This window comes from Prionailurus bengalensis, chromosome E2 (assembly GCF_016509475.1).
Source record: "Prionailurus bengalensis isolate Pbe53 chromosome E2, Fcat_Pben_1.1_paternal_pri, whole genome shotgun sequence".
In the NCBI taxonomy this organism is placed as follows: Eukaryota; Metazoa; Chordata; class Mammalia; order Carnivora; family Felidae; genus Prionailurus; species Prionailurus bengalensis.
In genome coordinates, this window is record NC_057352.1 from 26,087,884 (window position 1) to 26,107,721 (window position 19,838).

At 37.5% G+C, this 19,838-nt stretch overlaps 1 protein-coding gene across 3 annotated transcripts in view; it reads right to left on the minus strand.

Annotated features, from left to right (window-relative positions):
- Nucleotides 1-19,838, minus strand: part of ITFG1 (integrin alpha FG-GAP repeat containing 1) — a 347,900-nt gene that overhangs the window by 296,211 nt on the left and 31,851 nt on the right. For all 3 annotated transcript variants that reach the window (XM_043600818.1, XM_043600819.1, XM_043600820.1), the window contains one exon: nucleotides 15,271-15,365. In XM_043600818.1, coding sequence (XP_043456753.1) covers nucleotides 15,271-15,365 — 95 coding nt within the window. The remainder of the gene's footprint in view (nucleotides 1-15,270; nucleotides 15,366-19,838) is intronic.

Genomic DNA, 19,838 nt, shown 5'->3' on the forward strand with positions numbered 1-19,838 from the left:
TGCTAAACCTGTGACTATTTATTCAACAGATACCCTTACCTTTCTATTTGGTGCCAGGCATTGTTCTAGTGAACAGAACAAACAATAATCCCCACCCTCATATACTTTATGTTGTAGTATGAGAAGATATAATAAGAAAATAAGTAGACAGTATTTTAGCAAAGGAAAGGGCTTTGGGGAAACACTAAAGGAGAGCAAAGGTAAGGGGAGTGCTTTTGAGTTGCAATTCTGAATACAGCAGGACTCAATGAGAAAGAAGATGACATCCGAATGAAGATGTGAAGGAAGTGAAGTAGATTTGGAGAAATAAGTTGAAGGAGGTGATATAGGTTTCTGGAAGAATAATATTCCAGGCAGAGAAAATAGTTACTTGACTGAAGCCCTGCAATTGGACCTTGCTTTGTAGTGTTTAAGGAACATCAAGGAAGTTAGTGTGGCTAATGCAAAGTATCAAAGGGCAAAGAGAACAGAAGGGTGAAGAGGTGATGGTGGGTAAAATTATGTTCACTTTACAGACTTTGGCTGGATCTCTAAATCTAATGAAGCAGCCACCGAAAAACTTTGAGAAGAGTGACATGACCTGATGTATATTTTTAAAGAATCACAACAACTCATGTGTTAAAAACAGACTGTAGGGGGATAAAGGCAGAAGGAAAGGAACAGTAACTGGAATAATTCAAATAAGAAATGATATTGTATTGAACTAGGTCTACTACAGTGCAGGTGGTGAGAAGTGGTCAGGTTGTGGATATATTTTTAAGGCAGAATGAGCAGTATTTCCTGACAGATCTGATGTTGGGTGTGACAGAAAGAGGCAGTAAGGATGACTCTCAACATTATGACAGAGTAAAGAAAGATGGGGCTACCACTGAGATGGAAGATTAAGGGTTGAGAACTTCTGAAGGGAAAGATTGCGGATACAGTTTAGGAAACACTGTCTGATGTCTTATCAGACAGAGACATAGATGTGGAGATGGTTGGCACGCAGTTGGATATGTGACTCTGGAGCTCAGAGGGAGATCTATCTTCGAAATATATAAATTTGGGAGTCATTAGCATGTGGATAATGCTTAAAACCATGAGATCACCAAGAATTTGCAAGGAAAGAAAGATAAAAAGAATCTTGTATAGCTCCACCAAATGCACTACAAGCAAATGCTCTTTAGCACTGACAAACACCTGGGTCTGAAATTGTGCTGCATTTTAAAACATTTAAGATGTAAATCAGTGTATTTAAAAATCAAATTTAAACTTCTGAATCCAGCATAAATAAAGTGCTGACTTGCTATAATAACGTCCTTAAGGTTCATGCTATTGTTGCATTTGAGTCTAGTGATCTTGTTTTTCATCTTTAAACCCCTGGTATCTAGCATAATGCCTTGTATAGAAGAAAAATCAGTAATTAATGTGATTGATGAATGAGAAAAAAAAATATTTGACTAGGGCAGCAGTTCTCAAGCTTTTTGGCCTCTGGATTTTACACTCTCAAAAAATTACTGAGGAGAAAGCAGGAAAAAAGCCTCTCTGACCTCAGCCGCAGCAATTTCTTACTTGACACATCCCCAAAGGCAAGGGAATTAGAAGCCAAAATGAACTACTAGGACCTCATGAAGATAAAAAACTTCTGCACTCCAAAGGAAACAATCAACAAAACTAAAAGGCAACCAATGGAATGGGAAAAAATATTTGCAAATGACATATCGGACAAAGGGCTAGTATCCAAAATCTATAAAGAGCTCACCAAACTCCTCACCCGAAAAACAAATAATCCAGTGGAGAAATGGGCAGAAGACATGAATAGACACTTCTCTAAAGAAGACATCCAGATGGCCAACCAACACATGAAAAAATCCTCCACATCACTCATCATCAAAACCACACTGAGATACCACCTCACACCTGTCAGAATGGCTAACATTAACAGCTCAGGCAACAACAGATGTTGGCGAGGATGCAGAGAAAGAGGATCTCTTCTGCACTGCTGGTGGGAATGCAAACTGGTATAGTTGCTCCGGAAAACAGTGTGGAGGTTCCTCAAAAAATCAAAAATAGATCTACCCTATGACCCAGCAATAGCACTGCTAGGAATTTACCCAAGGGATACAGGAGTGCTTATGCATAGGGGCACTTGTACTCCAATGTTTACAGCAGCACTTTCAACAATTGCCAAATTCTGGAAAGAGCCTAAATGTCCCTCAACTGATGAATGGATAAAGAAATTGTGGGAGGTTGCGGCAAGATGGCGGCTTAGGAGGACGCTGGGCTCACCGCACGTCCTGCTGATCACTTAGATTTCATCTACACCTGCCTAAATAACCCAGAAAACCGCCAGAGGATTACCAGAACAGAGTCGCCAGAGCCAAACGCAGACGAGAGGCCCACGGAAGAGGGTAGGAAGGGCGGCGAGGCGGTGCGCACTCCACGGACTGGCAGGAGGGAGCCGGGGCAGAGGGGCGGCTTGCCGGCCAAGCAGAGCCCCCGAGTCTGGCTTGCAAAAGCGGAGGGGCCGGGCGGACTGTGTTCCGACAGCAAGCGCGACTTAGCGTCTGGGAGGTCATAAGTTAACAGCTCTGCTCCGAAAGCGGGAAGGTTGGAGGACAAAGGGAGGGAGAGCTGCTGAGCCCCCGGACAACAGAGCTCAGTTTGGTGGGGAACAAAGGCGCTCGCCAGCGCCATCTCCCCCGCCCATCCCCCAGCCGAAATCCCAAAGGGAACCGGTCCCTGCCAGGGAACTTGCTCGCTCCGCGCAAACACCCAACTCTGCGCTTCGGCGGAGCCAAACCTCCGGCAGCGGATCTGACTCCCTCCCGCTGCCACAGGGCCCCTCCTGAAGTGGATCACCTAAGGAGAAGCGATCTAAGCCTGCCCCTCCTGCCCCCGAGCACCTTGCCTACCCACCCCAGCAAATACGCCAGATCCCCAGCATCACAAGCCTGGCAGGGTGCAAGTAGCCCAGACGAGCCACACCACCCCACAGTGAATCCCGCCCCTAGGAGAGGGGAAGAGAAGGCACACACCAGTCTGACTGTGGCCCCAGCGGTGGGCTGGGGGCAGACATCAGGTCTGACTGCGGCCCTGCCCACCAACTCCAGTTATACACCACAGCACAGGGGAAGTGCCCTGCAGGTCCTCACCACGCCAGGGACTATCCAAAATGACCAAGCGGAAGAACTCCCCTCAGAAGAATCTCCAGGAAATAACAACAGCTAATGAGCTGATCAAAAAGGATTTAAATAATATAACAGAAAGTGAATTTAGAATAATAGTCATAAAATTAATCGCTGGGCTTGAAAACAGTATACAGGACAGCAGAGAATCTCTTGCTACAGAGATCAAGGGACTAAGGAACAGTCACGAGGAGCTGAAAAACGCTTTAAACGAAATGCATAACAAAATGGAAACCACCACAGCTCGGCTTGAAGAGGCAGAGGAGAGAATAGGTGAACTAGAAGATAAAGTTATGGAAAAAGAGGAAGCTGAGAAAAAGAGAGATAAAAAAATCCAGGAGTATGAGGGGAAAATTAGAGAATTAAGTGATACACTAAAAAGAAATAATACACGCATAATTGGTATCCCAGAGGAGGAAGAGAGAGGGAAAGGTGCTGAAGGGGTACTTGAAGAAATAATAGCTGAGAACTTCCCTGAACTGGGGAAGGAAAAAGGCATTGAAATCCAAGAGGCACAGAGAACTCCCTTCAGACGTAACTTGAATCGATCTTCTGCACAACATATCATAGTGAAACTGGCAAAATACAAGGATAAAGAGAAAATTCTGAAAGCAGCAAGGGGTAAACGTGCCCTCACATATAAAGGGAGACCTATAAGACTCGTGACTGATCTCTCTTTTGAAACTTGGCAGGCCAGAAAGAATTGGCACGAGATTTTCAGGGTGCTAGACAGAAAAAATATGCAGCCGAGAATCCTTTATCCAGCAAGTCTGTCATTTAGAATAGAAGGAGAGATAAAGGTCTTCCCAAACAAACAAAAACTGAAGGAATTTGTCACCACTAAACCAGCCCTACAAGAGATCCTAAGGGGGACCCTGTGAGACAAAGTCCCAGAGACATCACTATAAGCATAAAACATACAGACATCACAATGACTCTAAACCCATTATCTTTCTATAATAACACTGAATGTAAATGGATTAAATGCGCCAACCAAAAGACATAGGGTATCAGAATGGATAAAAAAACAAGACCCATCTATTTGCTGTCTACAAGAGACTCATTTTAGACCTGAGGACACCTTTAGATTGAGAGTGAGGGGATGGAGAACTATTTATCATGCGACTGGAAGCCAAAAGAAAGCTGGAGTAGCCATACTTATATCAGACAAACTAGACTTTAAATTAAAGGCTGTAACAAGAGATGAAGAAGGACATTATATAATAGTTACAGGGTCTATCCATCAGGAAGAGCTAACAATTATAAATGTCTATGCGCCGAATACCGGAGCCCCCAAATATATAAAACAATTACTCATAAACATAAGCAACCTTATCGATAAGAATGTGGTAATTGCAGGGGACTTTAATACACCACTTACAGAAATGGATAGATCATCTAGACACACGGTCAATAAAGAAACAAGGGCCCTGAATGAGACATTGGATCAGATGGACTTGACAGATATATTTAGAACTCTGCATCCCAAAGCAACAGAATATACTTTCTTCTCGAGTGCACATGGAACATTCTCCAAGATAGATCATATACTGGGTCACAAAACAGCCCTTCATAAGTTTACAAGAATTGAAATTATACCATGCTTACTTTCAGACCACAATGCTATGAAGCTTGAAATCAACCACAGAAAAAAGTCTGGAAAACCTCCAAAAGCATGGAGGTTAAAGAACACCCTACTAACGAATGAGTGGGTCAACCAGGCAATTAGAGAAGAAATTAAAAAATATATGGAAACAAACGAAAATGAAAATACAACAATCCAAACGCTTTGGGACGCAGCAAAGGCAGTCCTGAGAGGAAAATACATTGCAATCCAGGCCTATCTCAAGAAACAAGAAAAATCCCAAATACAAAATCTAACAGCACACCTAAAGGAACTAGAAGCAGAACAGCAAAGGCAGCCTAAGCCCAGCAGAAGAGAAATAATAAAGATCAGAGCAGAAATAAACAATATAGAAACTAAAAAAACTGTAGAGCAGATCAACGAAACCAAGAGTTGGTTTTTTGAAAAAATAAACAAAATTGACAAACCTCTAGCCAGGCTTCTCAAAAAGAAAAGGGAGATGACCCAAATAGATAAAATCATGAATGAAAATGGAATTATTACAACCAATCCCTCAGAGATACAAACAATTATCAGGGAATACTATGAAAACTTATATGCCAACAAATTGGACAACCTGGAAGAAATGGACAAATTCCTGAACACCCACACTCTTCCAAAACTCAATCAGGAGGAAATAGAAAGCTTGAACAGACCCATAACCAGCGAAGAAATTGAATCGGTTATCAAAAATCTCCCAACAAATAAGAGTCCAGGACCAGATGGCTTCCCAGGGGAGTTCTACCAGACGTTTAAAGCAGAGATAATACCTATCCTTCTCAAGCTATTCCAAAAAATAGAAAGGGAAGGAAAACTTCCAGACTCATTCTATGAAGCCAGTATTACTTTGATTCCTAAACCAGACAGAGACCCAGTAAAAAAAGAGAACTACAGGCCAATATCCCTGATGAATATGGATGCAAAAATTCTCAATAAGATACTAGCAAATCGAATTCAACAGCATATAAAAAGAATTATTCACCATGATCAAGTGGGATTCATTCCTGGGATGCAGGGCTGGTTCAACATTCGCAAATCAATCAACGTGATACATCACATTAACAAAAAAAGAGAGAAGAACCATATGATCCTGTCAATCGATGCAGAAAAGGCCTTCGACAAAATCCAGCACCCTTTCTTAATAAAAACCCTTGAGAAAGTCGGGATAGAAGGAACATACTTAAAGATCATAAAAGCCATTTATGAAAAGCCCACAGCTAACATCATCCTCAACGGGGAAAAACTGAAAGCTTTTTCCCTGAGATCAGGAACACGACAAGGATGCCCACTCTCACCGCTGCTGTTTAACATAGTGCTGGAAGTTCTAGCATCAGCAATCAGACAACAAAAGGAAATCAAAGGCATCAAAATTGGCAAAGATGAAGTCAAGCTTTCGCTTTTTGCAGATGACATGATATTATACATGGAAAATCCGATAGACTCCACCAAAAGTCTGCTAGAACTGATACAGGAATTCAGCAAAGTTGCAGGATACAAAATCAATGTACAGAAATCAGTTGCATTCTTATACACTAACAATGAAGCAACAGAAAGACAAATAAAGAAACTGATCCCATTCACAATTGCACCAAGAAGCATAAAATACCTAGGAATAAATCTAACCAAAGATGTAAAGGATCTGTATGCTGAAAACTATAGAAAGCTTATGAAGGAAATTGAAGAAGATTTAAAGAAATGGAAAGACATTCCCTGCTCATGGATTGGAAAAATAAATATTGTCAAAATGTCAATACTACCCAAAGCTATCTACACATTCAATGCAATCCCAATCAAAATTGCACCAGCATTCTTCTCGAAACTAGAACAAGCAATCCTAAAATTCATATGGAACCACAAAAGGCCCCGAATAGCCAAAGGAATTTTGAAGAAGAAGACCAAAGCAGGAGGCATCACAATCCCAGACTTTAGCCTCTACTACAAAGCTGTCATCATCAAGACAGCATGGTATTGGCACCAAAACAGACACATAGACCAATGGAATAGAATAGAAACCCCAGAACTAGACCCACAAACGTATGGCCAACTCATCTTTGACAAAGCAGGAAAGAACATCCAATGGAAAAAAGACAGCCTCTTTAACAAATGGTGCTGGGAGAACTGGACAGCAACATGCAGAAGGTTGAAACTAGACCACTTTCTCACACCATTCACAAAAATAAACTCAAAATGGATAAAGGACCTCAATGTGAGACAGGAAACCATCAAAACCTTAGAGGAGAAAGCAGGAAAAGACCTCTCTGACCTCAGCCGTAGCAATCTCTTACTCGACACATCCCCAAAGGCAAGGGAATTAAAAGCAAAAGTGAATTACTGGGACCTTATGAAGATAAAAAGCTTCTGCACAGCAAAGGAAACAACCAACAAAACTAAAAGGCAACCAACGGAATGGGAAAAGATATTCGCAAATGACATATCGGACAAAGGGCTAGTATCCAAAATCTATAAAGAGCTCACCAAACTCCACACCCGAAAAACAAATAACCCAGTGAAGAAATGGGCAGAAAACATGAATAGACACTTCTCTAAAGAAGACATCCGGATGGCCAACAGGCACATGAAAAGATGTTCAGCGTCGCTCCTTATCAGGGAAATACAAATCAAAACCACACTCAGGTATCACCTCACGCCAGTCAGAGTGGCCAAAATGAACAAATCAGGAGACTATAGATGCTGGAGAGGATGTGGAGAAACGGGAACCCTCTTGCACTGTTGGTGGGAATGCAAATTGGTGCAGCCGCTCTGGAAAGCAGTGTGGAGGTTCCTCAGAAAATTAAAAATAGACCTACCCTATGACCCAGCAATAGCACTGCTAGGAATTTATCCAAGGGATACAGGAGCACTGATGCATAGGGCCACTTGTACCCCAATGTTCACAGCAGCACTCTCAACAATAGCCAAATTATGGAAAGAGCCTAAATGTCCATCAACTGATGAATGGATAAAGAAATTGTGGTTTATATACACAATGGAATATTACGTGGCAATGAGAAAAAATGAAATATGGCCTTTTGTAGCAACGTGGATGGAACTGGAGAGTGTGATGCTAAGTGAAATAAGCCATACAGAGAAAGACAGATACCATATGGTTTCACTCTTATGTGGATCCTGAGAAACTTAACAGGAACCCATGGGGGAGGGGAAGGAAAAAAAAAAAAGAGGTTAGAATGGGAGAGAGCCAAAGCATAAGAGACTGTTAAAAACTGAGAACAAACTGAGGGTTGATGGGGGGTGGGAGGGAGGAGAGGGTGGGTGATGGGTATTGAGGAGGGCACCTTTTGGGATGAGCACTGGGTGTTGTATGGAAACCAATTTGTCAATAAATTTCAGAAAAAAAAAAAAAGAAATTGTGGTTTATATACACAATGGAATACTACGTGGCAATGAGAAAGAATGAAATCTGGCCTTTTGTAGCAACATGGATGGAACTGGAGAGTGTGATGCTAAGTGAAATAAGTCATACAGAGAAACACAGATACCGTATGTTTTCACTCTTATGTGGATCCTGAGAAACTTAACAGAAACCCATGGGGGAGGGGAAGGGGGGGAAAAAAAAGGTTAGAGAGGGAGGTAGCCAAAACATAAGAGACTCTTAAAAACTGAGAACAAACTGAAGGTTGATGGGGGGTGCGAGGGAGGGGAGGGTGGGTGATGGGTATTGAGGAGGGCACCAGTTGGGATGAGCACTGGGTGTTGTATGGAAACCAATTTGACAATAAGTTTCATATTAAAAGAAAATAAATTAAAAATAAATAAATAAAAAATACAAAAAAAAAATTACTGAGGACCCCAAAGAGCTTTTGTTTGTGTGAGCTGTATCTATCATATAATAGATAAAACATTGATATAATCTACCAAATTAAAAATTGAAGCACCTTTTTTTTTTTAAATAGGAAGGTCTTAATTAAAATAATTAGCATTTAAAATACATGATTACTGAAGTTACAATTATGTGAAAAACATATTTTACATGGCCAAAAGTCCAGGGCAGACTCTGCCAAATTTGTGTTGGAGATTTATTCAACAAACATTTATTGAACTTGGGTATTTGGCCACACACCATTTAAGCAGATATGCTAAAAACATTAACAACACATAAACACACACACAGGATGTGAGAACAATGAACACATGTTTTTTAAAGTTTCTGGGAAACTATCTACTTAAGAAAGAAGGAGATCAAAGAGAATGACAGGGAAAAGAATGAGAGAGAATGAGGGTGAAAAACAATAATGTCTTATGGTTTTTATAAAAATTCTTTTGACCTCATTGACCCTCCAAAAGGGTCTTGGGAATCCTGAGGGATACCCAGACCACATTTAAAGCCTTCAGAAGGGCAATGTGGCAATGTTTCACTGTAGAAATCTTTATTCTTGTTTAACCAGGTATTTCACTTCTAGGAACTCTCCTTGAGGAACTTATGAGAGATGTATACAAAATAAGGCACCATACGTCTATTTAGAATTAAAAACAAAACAAAACCTAGAAACTACTGTTCAGAGAAAAGGATTAAATAAACTATATGTTACAACCATACAATGGATAAGAGTCATTAAGAGCCACTGTTTTGGTAATTAACAAAAATGTTTAAAACATGCTTGTTATGGAGAACTCAGTATATTACATATTTTGTCTTGTCTCCCATAGGAAGTCTCACTTAGAACAAGAATTTCTTTTAGAGATAATTGTTTGGAAAAGCTTTATATTTTCTAAGGAATGAACATAGAACATATGATGGACAATGAGAAGCATATAACTCACTTCTTCCTTTGGCCAAATTCTTAGCTAACAGTCCCAAAAGCAGTGGGACTATCTCTTCCTACTACCCCTCTTATTAATAACAGTTTGCAACTACTATGCACTTACTTTATTCTGCCACATATCATGGCTAGACTTGTAAAGTCTCTCCCAGTAAACTAAATGCTCTTTAATGACTGAAAGCATTTCTTGTCATCTTTGTATTTCACATAACAAAGAGTAGAGGAGCAGGTACTCAATAACTTTGCTGAAATGATTTTAAAGACAGAGATAATGTTTTGAATAACACAAGACTAACAATGACAATTTTTAATATTTCCCCATATATTTTAAGTTAACTTTGGAAAGATTACTCAAATAGAATTTCTTTACTTTTTATATAATAGATTGCTTAGCTCAAAATAAGACCTCCTGTGAACAAACGGCTGATGTGTTTCACCACAAAATTTCTAAGGTAGATTTTGCTGACCGTGTAAGAAGAGCCAAAAATTCTTTAAAAATTACTTAAATGCAAAGTCAATGTTGTTTAAGGAAGTCTAACATTACTTTACTAAAAAAAACCCTAAGTTCTAAAACCTCCTAAATAGGATAGATCCTTCCTGCAAAAGGAATTGTAAAAAAGAAAAAAGTATGTGTGTAGAATGAGAGAACAGAAAATGAGCCCAGAACTATTGATTTTCCTTATCTTGAATAACAAGCTTTTACAACAACTTGTATGGCAGTATACTCAAACCTTATTACTGTGCTTTTACATGGTTTAGCATACCAGGTAAGCCACACTAAAAATAACCTCTCTTTTATCTACTTCTTTATTATTAATTTTTTTAAAGTTTATTTATTTTTGAGGGAGGGAGAGAGTGGGAGAGAGAGGGAGCGAGCATGTGAGAGGGGGAAGAGCAGAAACAGGAGGCAGAATCCATAGCAGGCTCCAGGCTCTGAACTGTCAGCACAGAGCCCGACATGGGGCTTGAACTCAGGAACCATGAGATCATGACCTGAGCCGAAGTTGGATGCTTAACCGACAGAGCCACCCAGGTGCCAGCTCCCACTCTTCTTAAACTCTCTCTTCTCTTTCTAATCAGAATACACACACACACACACACACACACACACACACACACAGGAACCTAAACTCTTAGAAAACTATAAAAAACTTACTGGGCAAATGGCTTAATTTGTGGTTATGTTTGTTAAATCAGTTAAAATCCAAAGTATGTGAGCAGTAAAATGTTCTTGGCTTTGCAAATATTATCTTCATAATGAAAATGCTCTAGCAAAACTGTATAACAATGTTGGAAGAGCGGAATAGGTGTTTGAAAACTGGTAAAAATGGGATGAAGGGGAAAATTTTAAAAAGGTATCCAATTAGAAAGGAGGAATAAAATTATCTCTGCTCACAGATGACATGATTTTATGTGTAGAAAACCTTAAAGATTCCACCAAAAAGTGTCAGAATAAATGAATTCAGAAAATAGCAAGATGCAAAATTAACACACAAAAGTTGGTTGCATTTCTACACAATGACAATAAAAAAATCCAAAAAGTAAATTAAGAAAACCACTTCATTTATAACAGTATTAAAAGAATAAAATACTTAGGGATTAATCAAGGAGGTGAAAGACATAAAGTATGAAAATTATAAACACTGCTGAAATAAATCATTAAAAGACATAAATAAATGGAAACATAATCCACGTTCATCGATTGGAAGACAATATTGTTAAGATGTCAATATCACCCCAGGTGCCTGGATGGCTCAGTCAGTTGAACATCCAACTCTTGACTGTGGCTAAAATCATGATCTCATGGTTCGTGGGTTTGAGCCCCACTGACAGCACAGAGACTGCTTGGGATTCTCTCTCCCCCCGCCCCTCTGCCCCTCCCCAATGCATGCTCTCTAAGTAAATAAACTTTAAAAAATAAAAAAAAGATGTTAATATTCTCCAAAGTGATACAGATTCAGAATAATCCTTATCAAATTCGCAAGGGCATTTTTTTTCAAAAACAGGAAAACCTATCCTAAAATTCATATGGAATCTCAAAGGACACCAAATAGCCAAAACAATTCTGAAAAAGAACAAAGTTGAAGAACTCACACTTCCTGATTTCAAAATTTACTACATAGCTATAATAATCAAAATAGTGTGGTATTAGCATAAAGACAAATGTACATATAGACCGCTGGAATAGAATAAAGAGCCCAGAAATAAATTCTACTAGGGGTACCTGGGTGGCTCAGCTGATTAAGTGTCCAACTCTTAATTTTGGCTCAGGTCATGATCTCACAGTTTGTGCGATAGAGCCCCGTGTCAGGCTCCGTGCTGAGTGTGGAGACTACCTGAGATTCTCTCTCTCCCAAAATAAATAAACGTTACAAAAAAAAAAAAAAAAGAAAGGAAGAAAGAAAGAAAAGAAATCCTTCTTTTTTTTTTTTGAAAAGAAATCCTTCTATACATCATCAAATGACTTTTAACAAGGGTGCCAAGATCATTCAATGGGGAAATGCCAAATCTTTTCAATAAATGGTGCTGGGAAAACTGGGTATCCATGCAAAAGAATGAGGCTGGACCCTTATCTAACACCATACACAAAAGTTAACACAAAATAGATAAAAGCTCTAAAAGTAAGAGATAAAAGTATAAAACTCTTATGAGAAAATATAGGGCAAAAGCTTCATGACACTGGACTTATTAATGATTTCTTGGATAGACACCAAAGGCAAGACAACAAAGAAACAACAGACAAGATGGACTTAATGAAACTTGACACCATCAATGGAGTAAAAAAGGCATCCCCCAAAATAAGAGAAACTATTTGCAACTCATGTAACTGTGAGGAAGAAATATTCTGAATAGAGAATAATTCACACTTGACAACACCAAAAAAAAAAAAAAAAAAAATCCAATTAAAAAATGGGCAAAGGACTTGAATAAACATTCCTACAAAGGAGATATGCAAATGGCCAATAAGGACATGTGAATGTTCAACATTATTAATCATTAGGGAAATTCATATCAAAACTATAATGAGATACCACCTTGCACCCATTAGGATAGCTACTATGAGAAACAGAAAGTAACAAATGTTGCCAAGTATGTAGAGAAATTGGAATCCTTGTGCACTCTTGGTGGGAATGCAAAATGGTGTAGCTGCTGTGATGGTGGTTCCTCAAAATCTAAAAAAATAAGAATTACCATATGGTCCAGCAATTCTACTTCCAAAGCAACTGAAAGGTTTTCTAAGAGACGTTTTTGTGCATTCATGTTTATAGCAGTATTATTCACAACAGCTAAAACATGGAAGTAACCCAAAGGTCCATGAATGGATGAACGAATCAGCAAAATGTGGGATATAATATACACATTATTCATAATTATCCGTTATGAGTAATAATGAAGTATTCAGCTTTAAAGAAGAAGGAAATTGTGACATATGCCATAACATGGATGAACCTTGAGGACACTATGCTAAGTAAAGTTAAGTCAGTCACAAAATAATACTGTATGATTTCACTCATTTGATGTACTTAGGAGTAGTCAAAATCAGAGCCAGGACATAGAATAGGTGTTGCTAGAGGGTGAAGAAAGGGAATGAGCATTGCTTAATGAGTACACAGTTTCACTTTTATAAAATGAAAAGAGTTACATTGTAGGTCAACATTATGAGTGTATTTAATACTTCTGAACTGTATATTTAAAAATGGTTACGATGGCAAATTTTATGAGTATTAGAACACATTAAAAATATTTGGAAAAAAAATGGGGAGAAGGGGGAAAAAAATCCAGCATTTAACCTGCCTGTCTCAACTGTACCTCAGGTGACTAAAGAGCTAATGATGGAAGTTGCCTTTTTTATAAAATAGAAAATTCCAGATAATATACATATGAATGATAGGGTGCCACAATTTTGTTAACTCCTATTGAAATAATGGACATGACCATAAATATCAATAGCTGCTGACACTATTAGGAAAGCATTATAATGAATGGTCCATGCTGAGGAAAACTGAAGCCACTGATCAACCTTAACATCACAAAAGAGACAGAAGGTAAATCACCTACCTCTTAATGAACTGAAAGAAGTAGCAATACTACCTAGGAAGTATTCTCGATAACAACAACCACAAAAAGAAAAAAAAGCATCCAATTCTGATCAAGACTCCAAATTTAACTACTGGTTACTGGTTTTGAAGAAATACAGGGGACAGTGTCATATGCTAACCCCATGGGGATAAGAACTGGCAAAATCCAGAGTTTGAGACATCCTACAATACAAATAATGTTTTTATGTACCTTGCTTAGCTCCCGATTTGACAAAAACATTTAGGAGATAACAGGGGCATTTTGAATAGTGAGTATTTGATGATATTAAGAAATTATTAATTTTTTTAGGTCTGAAAATGATCTTGTTAAAAATAAAGAAGTCCTTACCATTTAGAGATACAGATTAAAATATTTACAAATGAAATGAAACAACATTCGGGATTCCCTTTGAAATTATCTGGGTAGCAGGGGCTTGTGGATGGTTGTAATAATGAATTAAGTATAGCCACACACTGATAATTATTGAAGCTAAGAGATAATTGCTTATATCATATTATTCTACTTTTGTATGTTTAGAATTTTCCACAGGGCACCTGGGTGGCTCGGTTAGTTAAGTGACTCTTGGTTTCAGCTCTGGTCATGATCTCACAGTCTGGGTTTGAGCCCCACGTTGGGCTCTATGCTGACAGTGCAGAGCCTGCTTGGGATACTCTCTCTCCCTCCCTCGATCTCCCCCTCCCCTACTTGCTTGTGCACACGTGCTCTCTCTCTCTCTCAAAATAAACTTAAAAAAAAAAAAAAGAATTTTGCATAATAAAAAGTTGTAAAAAGCCTTTGAAAATTTTAAATTCATAAGCTAAATATTTTCTTATGATTAAATTTAGAGCATTTATCAATATTTTTTTAAAATTTTTAATTTTTATTTATTTTTACTTTTTTTGAGAGGGCACATGTGCATGGGGAAGGGGTAAAGGGAGAGGGAGAGACAGAATCTTAAGCAGTTCCACGCTCAGCATGGAGCCTGAAGTGGGGCTCAATCTCACAACAGTGAGATCATAACCTGAGTTGAAATCAAGAGGCACATGTTTAACCAACTGAGCCACCAGGTAGTACCCCTAGTCAATAATTTTTCAATTAAAGGGAAAGAAACATCGGGCAACAGGTGTCTAACTTATGAATTTGTTATAAGTGGAGAATCCAAAAATAACAAGTAAAGATTCATTTATTATATTTAGTACTTTTAATGTGTATTCAGTATCATTAACTTCCTTATAATCTTGTAACATTTTGGTTTTTACATTCAATTCAACACGATTTTTTTTTTTTTTTTTTTTTTTTTTTTTGAGAGAAAGAGAGGGTGCAAGTGAGCTAGGGGCAGCGAGAGACAGAGGGAGAATCCCACAAGGGGCAGAGACAGGGGGAGAGAGAGAGAAGTCAGGGTCACCTGGGGCTCGTTTTACCCGAAGCAGGGCTTGAGCTCAACCAGTGTGGGACTTGAACTCATGAACTGTGAGATCATGACCTGAGCTGAACCCAGAAGTTTAACGACTGAGCCACCAAGGCGCCCTCAATAGGAAATTATTACTAAGAAAAGAGTAAATAAAATCTCATAATTCTTTGGCAGTTCTAAAGAAATATTTTACATTGATGTGCAACTTACCTGCTGTAAAATCTGCAGTCAGATCAATAAATGAATGAGAATGTGGAATTCGCATTTTACTTTTAGTGGTCAACGCAGGATGCCATGACAAATTCCTAAAAAAAAAATAATAACTTTCTTAAGGCAAACGTCAAATAAGCATTGTTTTAAAACAGAAAAATCTCCGGGGCGCCTGGGTGGCTCAGTCGGTTAAGCGTCTGATTTCGGCTCAGGTCTGATGTCACTGTTGGTGAGTGTAAGCCCCGCATCAGGCTCTGTGCTGATAGCTCAGAGCCTGGAACCTGCTTCAGATTCTGTGTCTCCCTCTCTCTCTCTCTGTGACCCTCTCCTGCTCACACTCTGTCTCTCTCTCTCAAAAGTAAATAAACATTATAAATAAATAAATAAATAAATAAATAAATAAATAAATAAATAAATAAATAAAACAGAAAAATCTTTGTAAGATATTTTTAAAATTTATTGATTTTTGTTGAGATAGTTCTCACACCATAAAATTCACTCTTTTAGAGTATCCAATTCAGCAGTTTTTAGTACAGTTTGCAACCATCACCACTAATGACTTTGAAAACATTTCATCACCTCAAAAAGAAACCCTGTATCCATTAGTTGCTTCCCATTCTCTTTTCCTTCCTGTCCTTGGCAACCAGTAATTTGCTTTCTATCACCTTGGATTTCCCTATTCTGGATATTACATATAAATGGAATCATAGAAAATGTGACCTTTTATGTCTGGTTTCTTTCACTTAGTATGCTAATTTCAGGTTCATCCGTGTTGTAGCATGTGTCAGTACTTCAGTACTTTAATGGCTGAATAATATTTCACTATATGGCTACATTTTTTTGTTTATCCATTTTTCTGTTGATGGACATTTGACTTGTTTCCACTCTTGGCTATTATAAATAATGGGGTAATGAATATTTCATGTACAAGTTTTTATGTGGACATATGTTTTAAGTTTTTTTGGGTATATAAGAATTGCTGGATCACATGGTAATTGTATGTTTAACTGTTTGAAGATCAAACTGTTTTCTTACCAAGTGGCTTCACCATATTATGTTTTTAACTAGCAATGTCAGAGGGTTCCAACATCTACATCTCTTTATCAACATTTATTATTTATTGTCCTTTTGTTTTATTATAGCTATGCTAGAGGGTGTGTATCTCATGGTTTTGATTTGTATTTTCCTGGTGGTTAATGATGTTGAGCATGTTTTTATGTGTTTATTGGCCATTTGATCCTCTTCTTTGGAGAAAGGTCTATTCAAATCCTTTGCCTATTTTCAAATTAGATTATTAAATATAATGTTTTATTTTTGAGTTGTAAGAATTCTCACACTCTGCACATTGTCTTCTTACTTTCTTGATAGTGTCCTGTGATACACAGAAGTTTTAATTTTCATGAATCCAGCTCATCCTATTTTTTCTTTTTATTGTTCTTATGCTGTCATATCTAAGAATCCATTTCAAAATCCAAGTTCATAAAGATTTAGCCCCATGCTTTCTCCTGATAATTTTATAATTTAACTCTAATATTTGTCTTTGATCCTTTTAATTATAAAAAAGTGATTTAATATTATCATGGATCTTTTTTCAAGAGACTTTAGAATGATAATGATTACCTTTTATGAATATTAATCCTAACATTTTGAGCGAAGCAAAAGAATAAATTTAAAACCTTACCTCACACCATATATCAAAAATTAACTAAAAATGCATCAAAGGGCTGAAACTATAAAACTCTTGAATGAAAGCATGGGAAAATGTTGATGACCTTGGATTTGGAAATGATTTTTTAAATGTAACACCAAAAAAGGGGCACCTGGGTGGCTCAGCTGGTTAAGCACCAACTTCAGGTCAGGTCATGATCTCATGGTTTGTGAGTTTGAGCCTCACATCAGGCTTGCTGCTGTCTGCAAGTCAGTGCAGAGCCCACTTCAGATCCTCTGTACCCTCTCTCTGCCCCTCCCCCATGTGCACTCTCCCAATAAATATTTAAAAAAAAAAAAAACCATCTTCAAATATAACACCAAAAGAATATGCCACAAAAGAAGAAATAGATGAATTAAGTTAATCAAAATTAAAAACCTTTGTACATCAGAGGATACTATCAGGGAACTGAAAAGACAATTTCATAGAATGGGAAAAAATACTTGCAAATATCTTACCTCTGATAAAGATCTAATATCTAGACTATATTCAAAACTTTTACAACTCAATAATAAAAACCTGATTAAAAAATGGGCAAAGGACTAGATATTTCTCCTAAGAATACACACAAATAGCTACTAAGCATGTCAAAAGATGCTCACCATCATTAGTCATTAAGAAATTGTAAAAGAAGACCATAATGAGAAACCACTTCACAATCACTATGATCGCCAAGAATCAAAAGCCAAGTTAAGTGTTGGGGATGAGTTGAAGAAATAGGAAATCTCATATACTGTTGGTGGGAATATAAAATGGTGCATTAGTTGTGGAAAACAGTTTGGAAAGAGCGTGGAAAACAGTTCTTCAAAAAGTTCTTTCAAAAAGTGGAACACAGAGTTAACACATAATCGCATTTCTACACTTGGGTATATACCCAAAACAATGGAAGACAGGTATTCAAACAAATACTAGTACATGAATGCCTATTCACAAAAACCTGTAAATAACCTAAATGTCCACCAATGGATGAATGAATAAACAAAATACCATCTATTCATACAGTAGAAATATTATTCAGTCAGAGGCATGTGGGTGGCTCAGTCAGTTAAGTGTTTGACTTGGGCTCAGGTCATGATCTCACGGTTCATGAGTTTGAGCCCTGCATTGGGCTCTCTGCTATCAGCACAGAGCCTGCTTCTGATCTTCTGTCTTCCTCTCTCTCTGTCCTTCCTCTGCTCTCTCAAAAATAAACATTAAAAAAATATTATTCAGTGATAAAAAAACTAAAGTACTGATACATGGTACAACATGAATGAACCGTTAACACATTATGCTATGTGAAAGAAGCCAGACACAAAAGGTCACATCCTGTATGATTTCACTTAGATAGAGAGAAAGTAGATTCGTGGTTGCCAAGGACTAGAGGTGGGGGGGGGGGGGAGGGAAAATGATTGCTTAATTGGTACAGGGTTCCCTTTAAGAATGATGAAAAGCTACTGGAAGTAGGTGATGGTTGTAAAACATTGTAAATATACTAAATATAATTAAATTGTATACTTCATATAGCTAATTATAGGTTATATAAATTTTATTTCATTATAAAAAAATAGTACATACTTTTCATATATTCCTCATCTAGTTTCCCCTAATACAACCATAGAATTATAAAACCATGAAGGTTACACTAGTAGACTGTTATGAACTATAGAAGAAGTTTAAATAAAATAATTTCTCTATTCCTCATCAGTAGAAAACACTCCAGTGTCAAAGGGATTCCCATTTATGAAGGCCCCACTTTACTTTTCTTAGTGGTATCTGTGTACACTTTTCTCTACTAATAGCACGTTTTAAGATGCAAGCTCTTCTGGATATCCTGATTCAGAAATATTTCTATCTATATCACCTAACCAGGACATGGCTCCCAAGTAGTGGCTGAAATGAATCATGGTCCAAACAGCAAATAACTTGCTGGACTACATTATACTTTCAAGTAGCATCACCTATTCTTCTCTACCTCTAGTAAGAACATGCTACTTTTTAAAAAAATAATATGTTCCAGTGAAATATGGAAGCACAGATGTCATCTCCAAAGATAAATTTAAGGCTAAGTAAGTCCAAATTAATTGTCAACATAGCATCCAATTGACTGGAGAGCAAACAAGGTTTATTTGAATTTGGTTTTGATGTATTGGGAAAGCAGAGAGAAAAAATTGACTAATTTGCTCTTGGCAGGTAGAATCTGGGAGAAAGAATAACAATCATCAGGAGAATATTCTCCCTGCACAAAGGGTCTAAGTTCTACAAACAGTAACCTCTTCCCTATAGCCTTCTTCCACATTTTTTAGCATACAGTAGGCCTCATCTGTTAACTAAACAAGACAGTAAAAACAAAACTAAGCAATGTTCGTATACCTTGATTTTATTTTTTAACCCAAATCCCATAATAAAAGGTTATGGCAATAAAATATTAAAATAAAGTGAGAAATCATATTCAGCATTAGCATTCATGTCATGTTCTTTTTTCACACTACACAACATGAGAAATGCCTAAAATAATTTCAATCAAGTCCAATTTAATAATGGCTGGTTCATTTCTTTTTAAGATAGACCATTTATTCATAAGTTCTTTAAATTCTAAGCATTGAAGTATTTTCAATTACTAACAAAATAATCAGATGCAGGTTAGAGAAATTCTACAAGTTTAACCCAAAGTCATTTCAGAAGAGTTTCCTAATGTTCTCAACAAGTTTGTAATTACAGGCCAAAAGTAAATTAAAAAACACAAGCTTCTATAGAATTGAGCTCAATAAAGTTAATCATGTGGTCGTTTTTAATTACTACCTGAGAAATTATCGATCTCATTCCCTAAAGAATTTTTTATAGGTATGCTTTGAAATTAATTACCATTAGAATTTTGGAA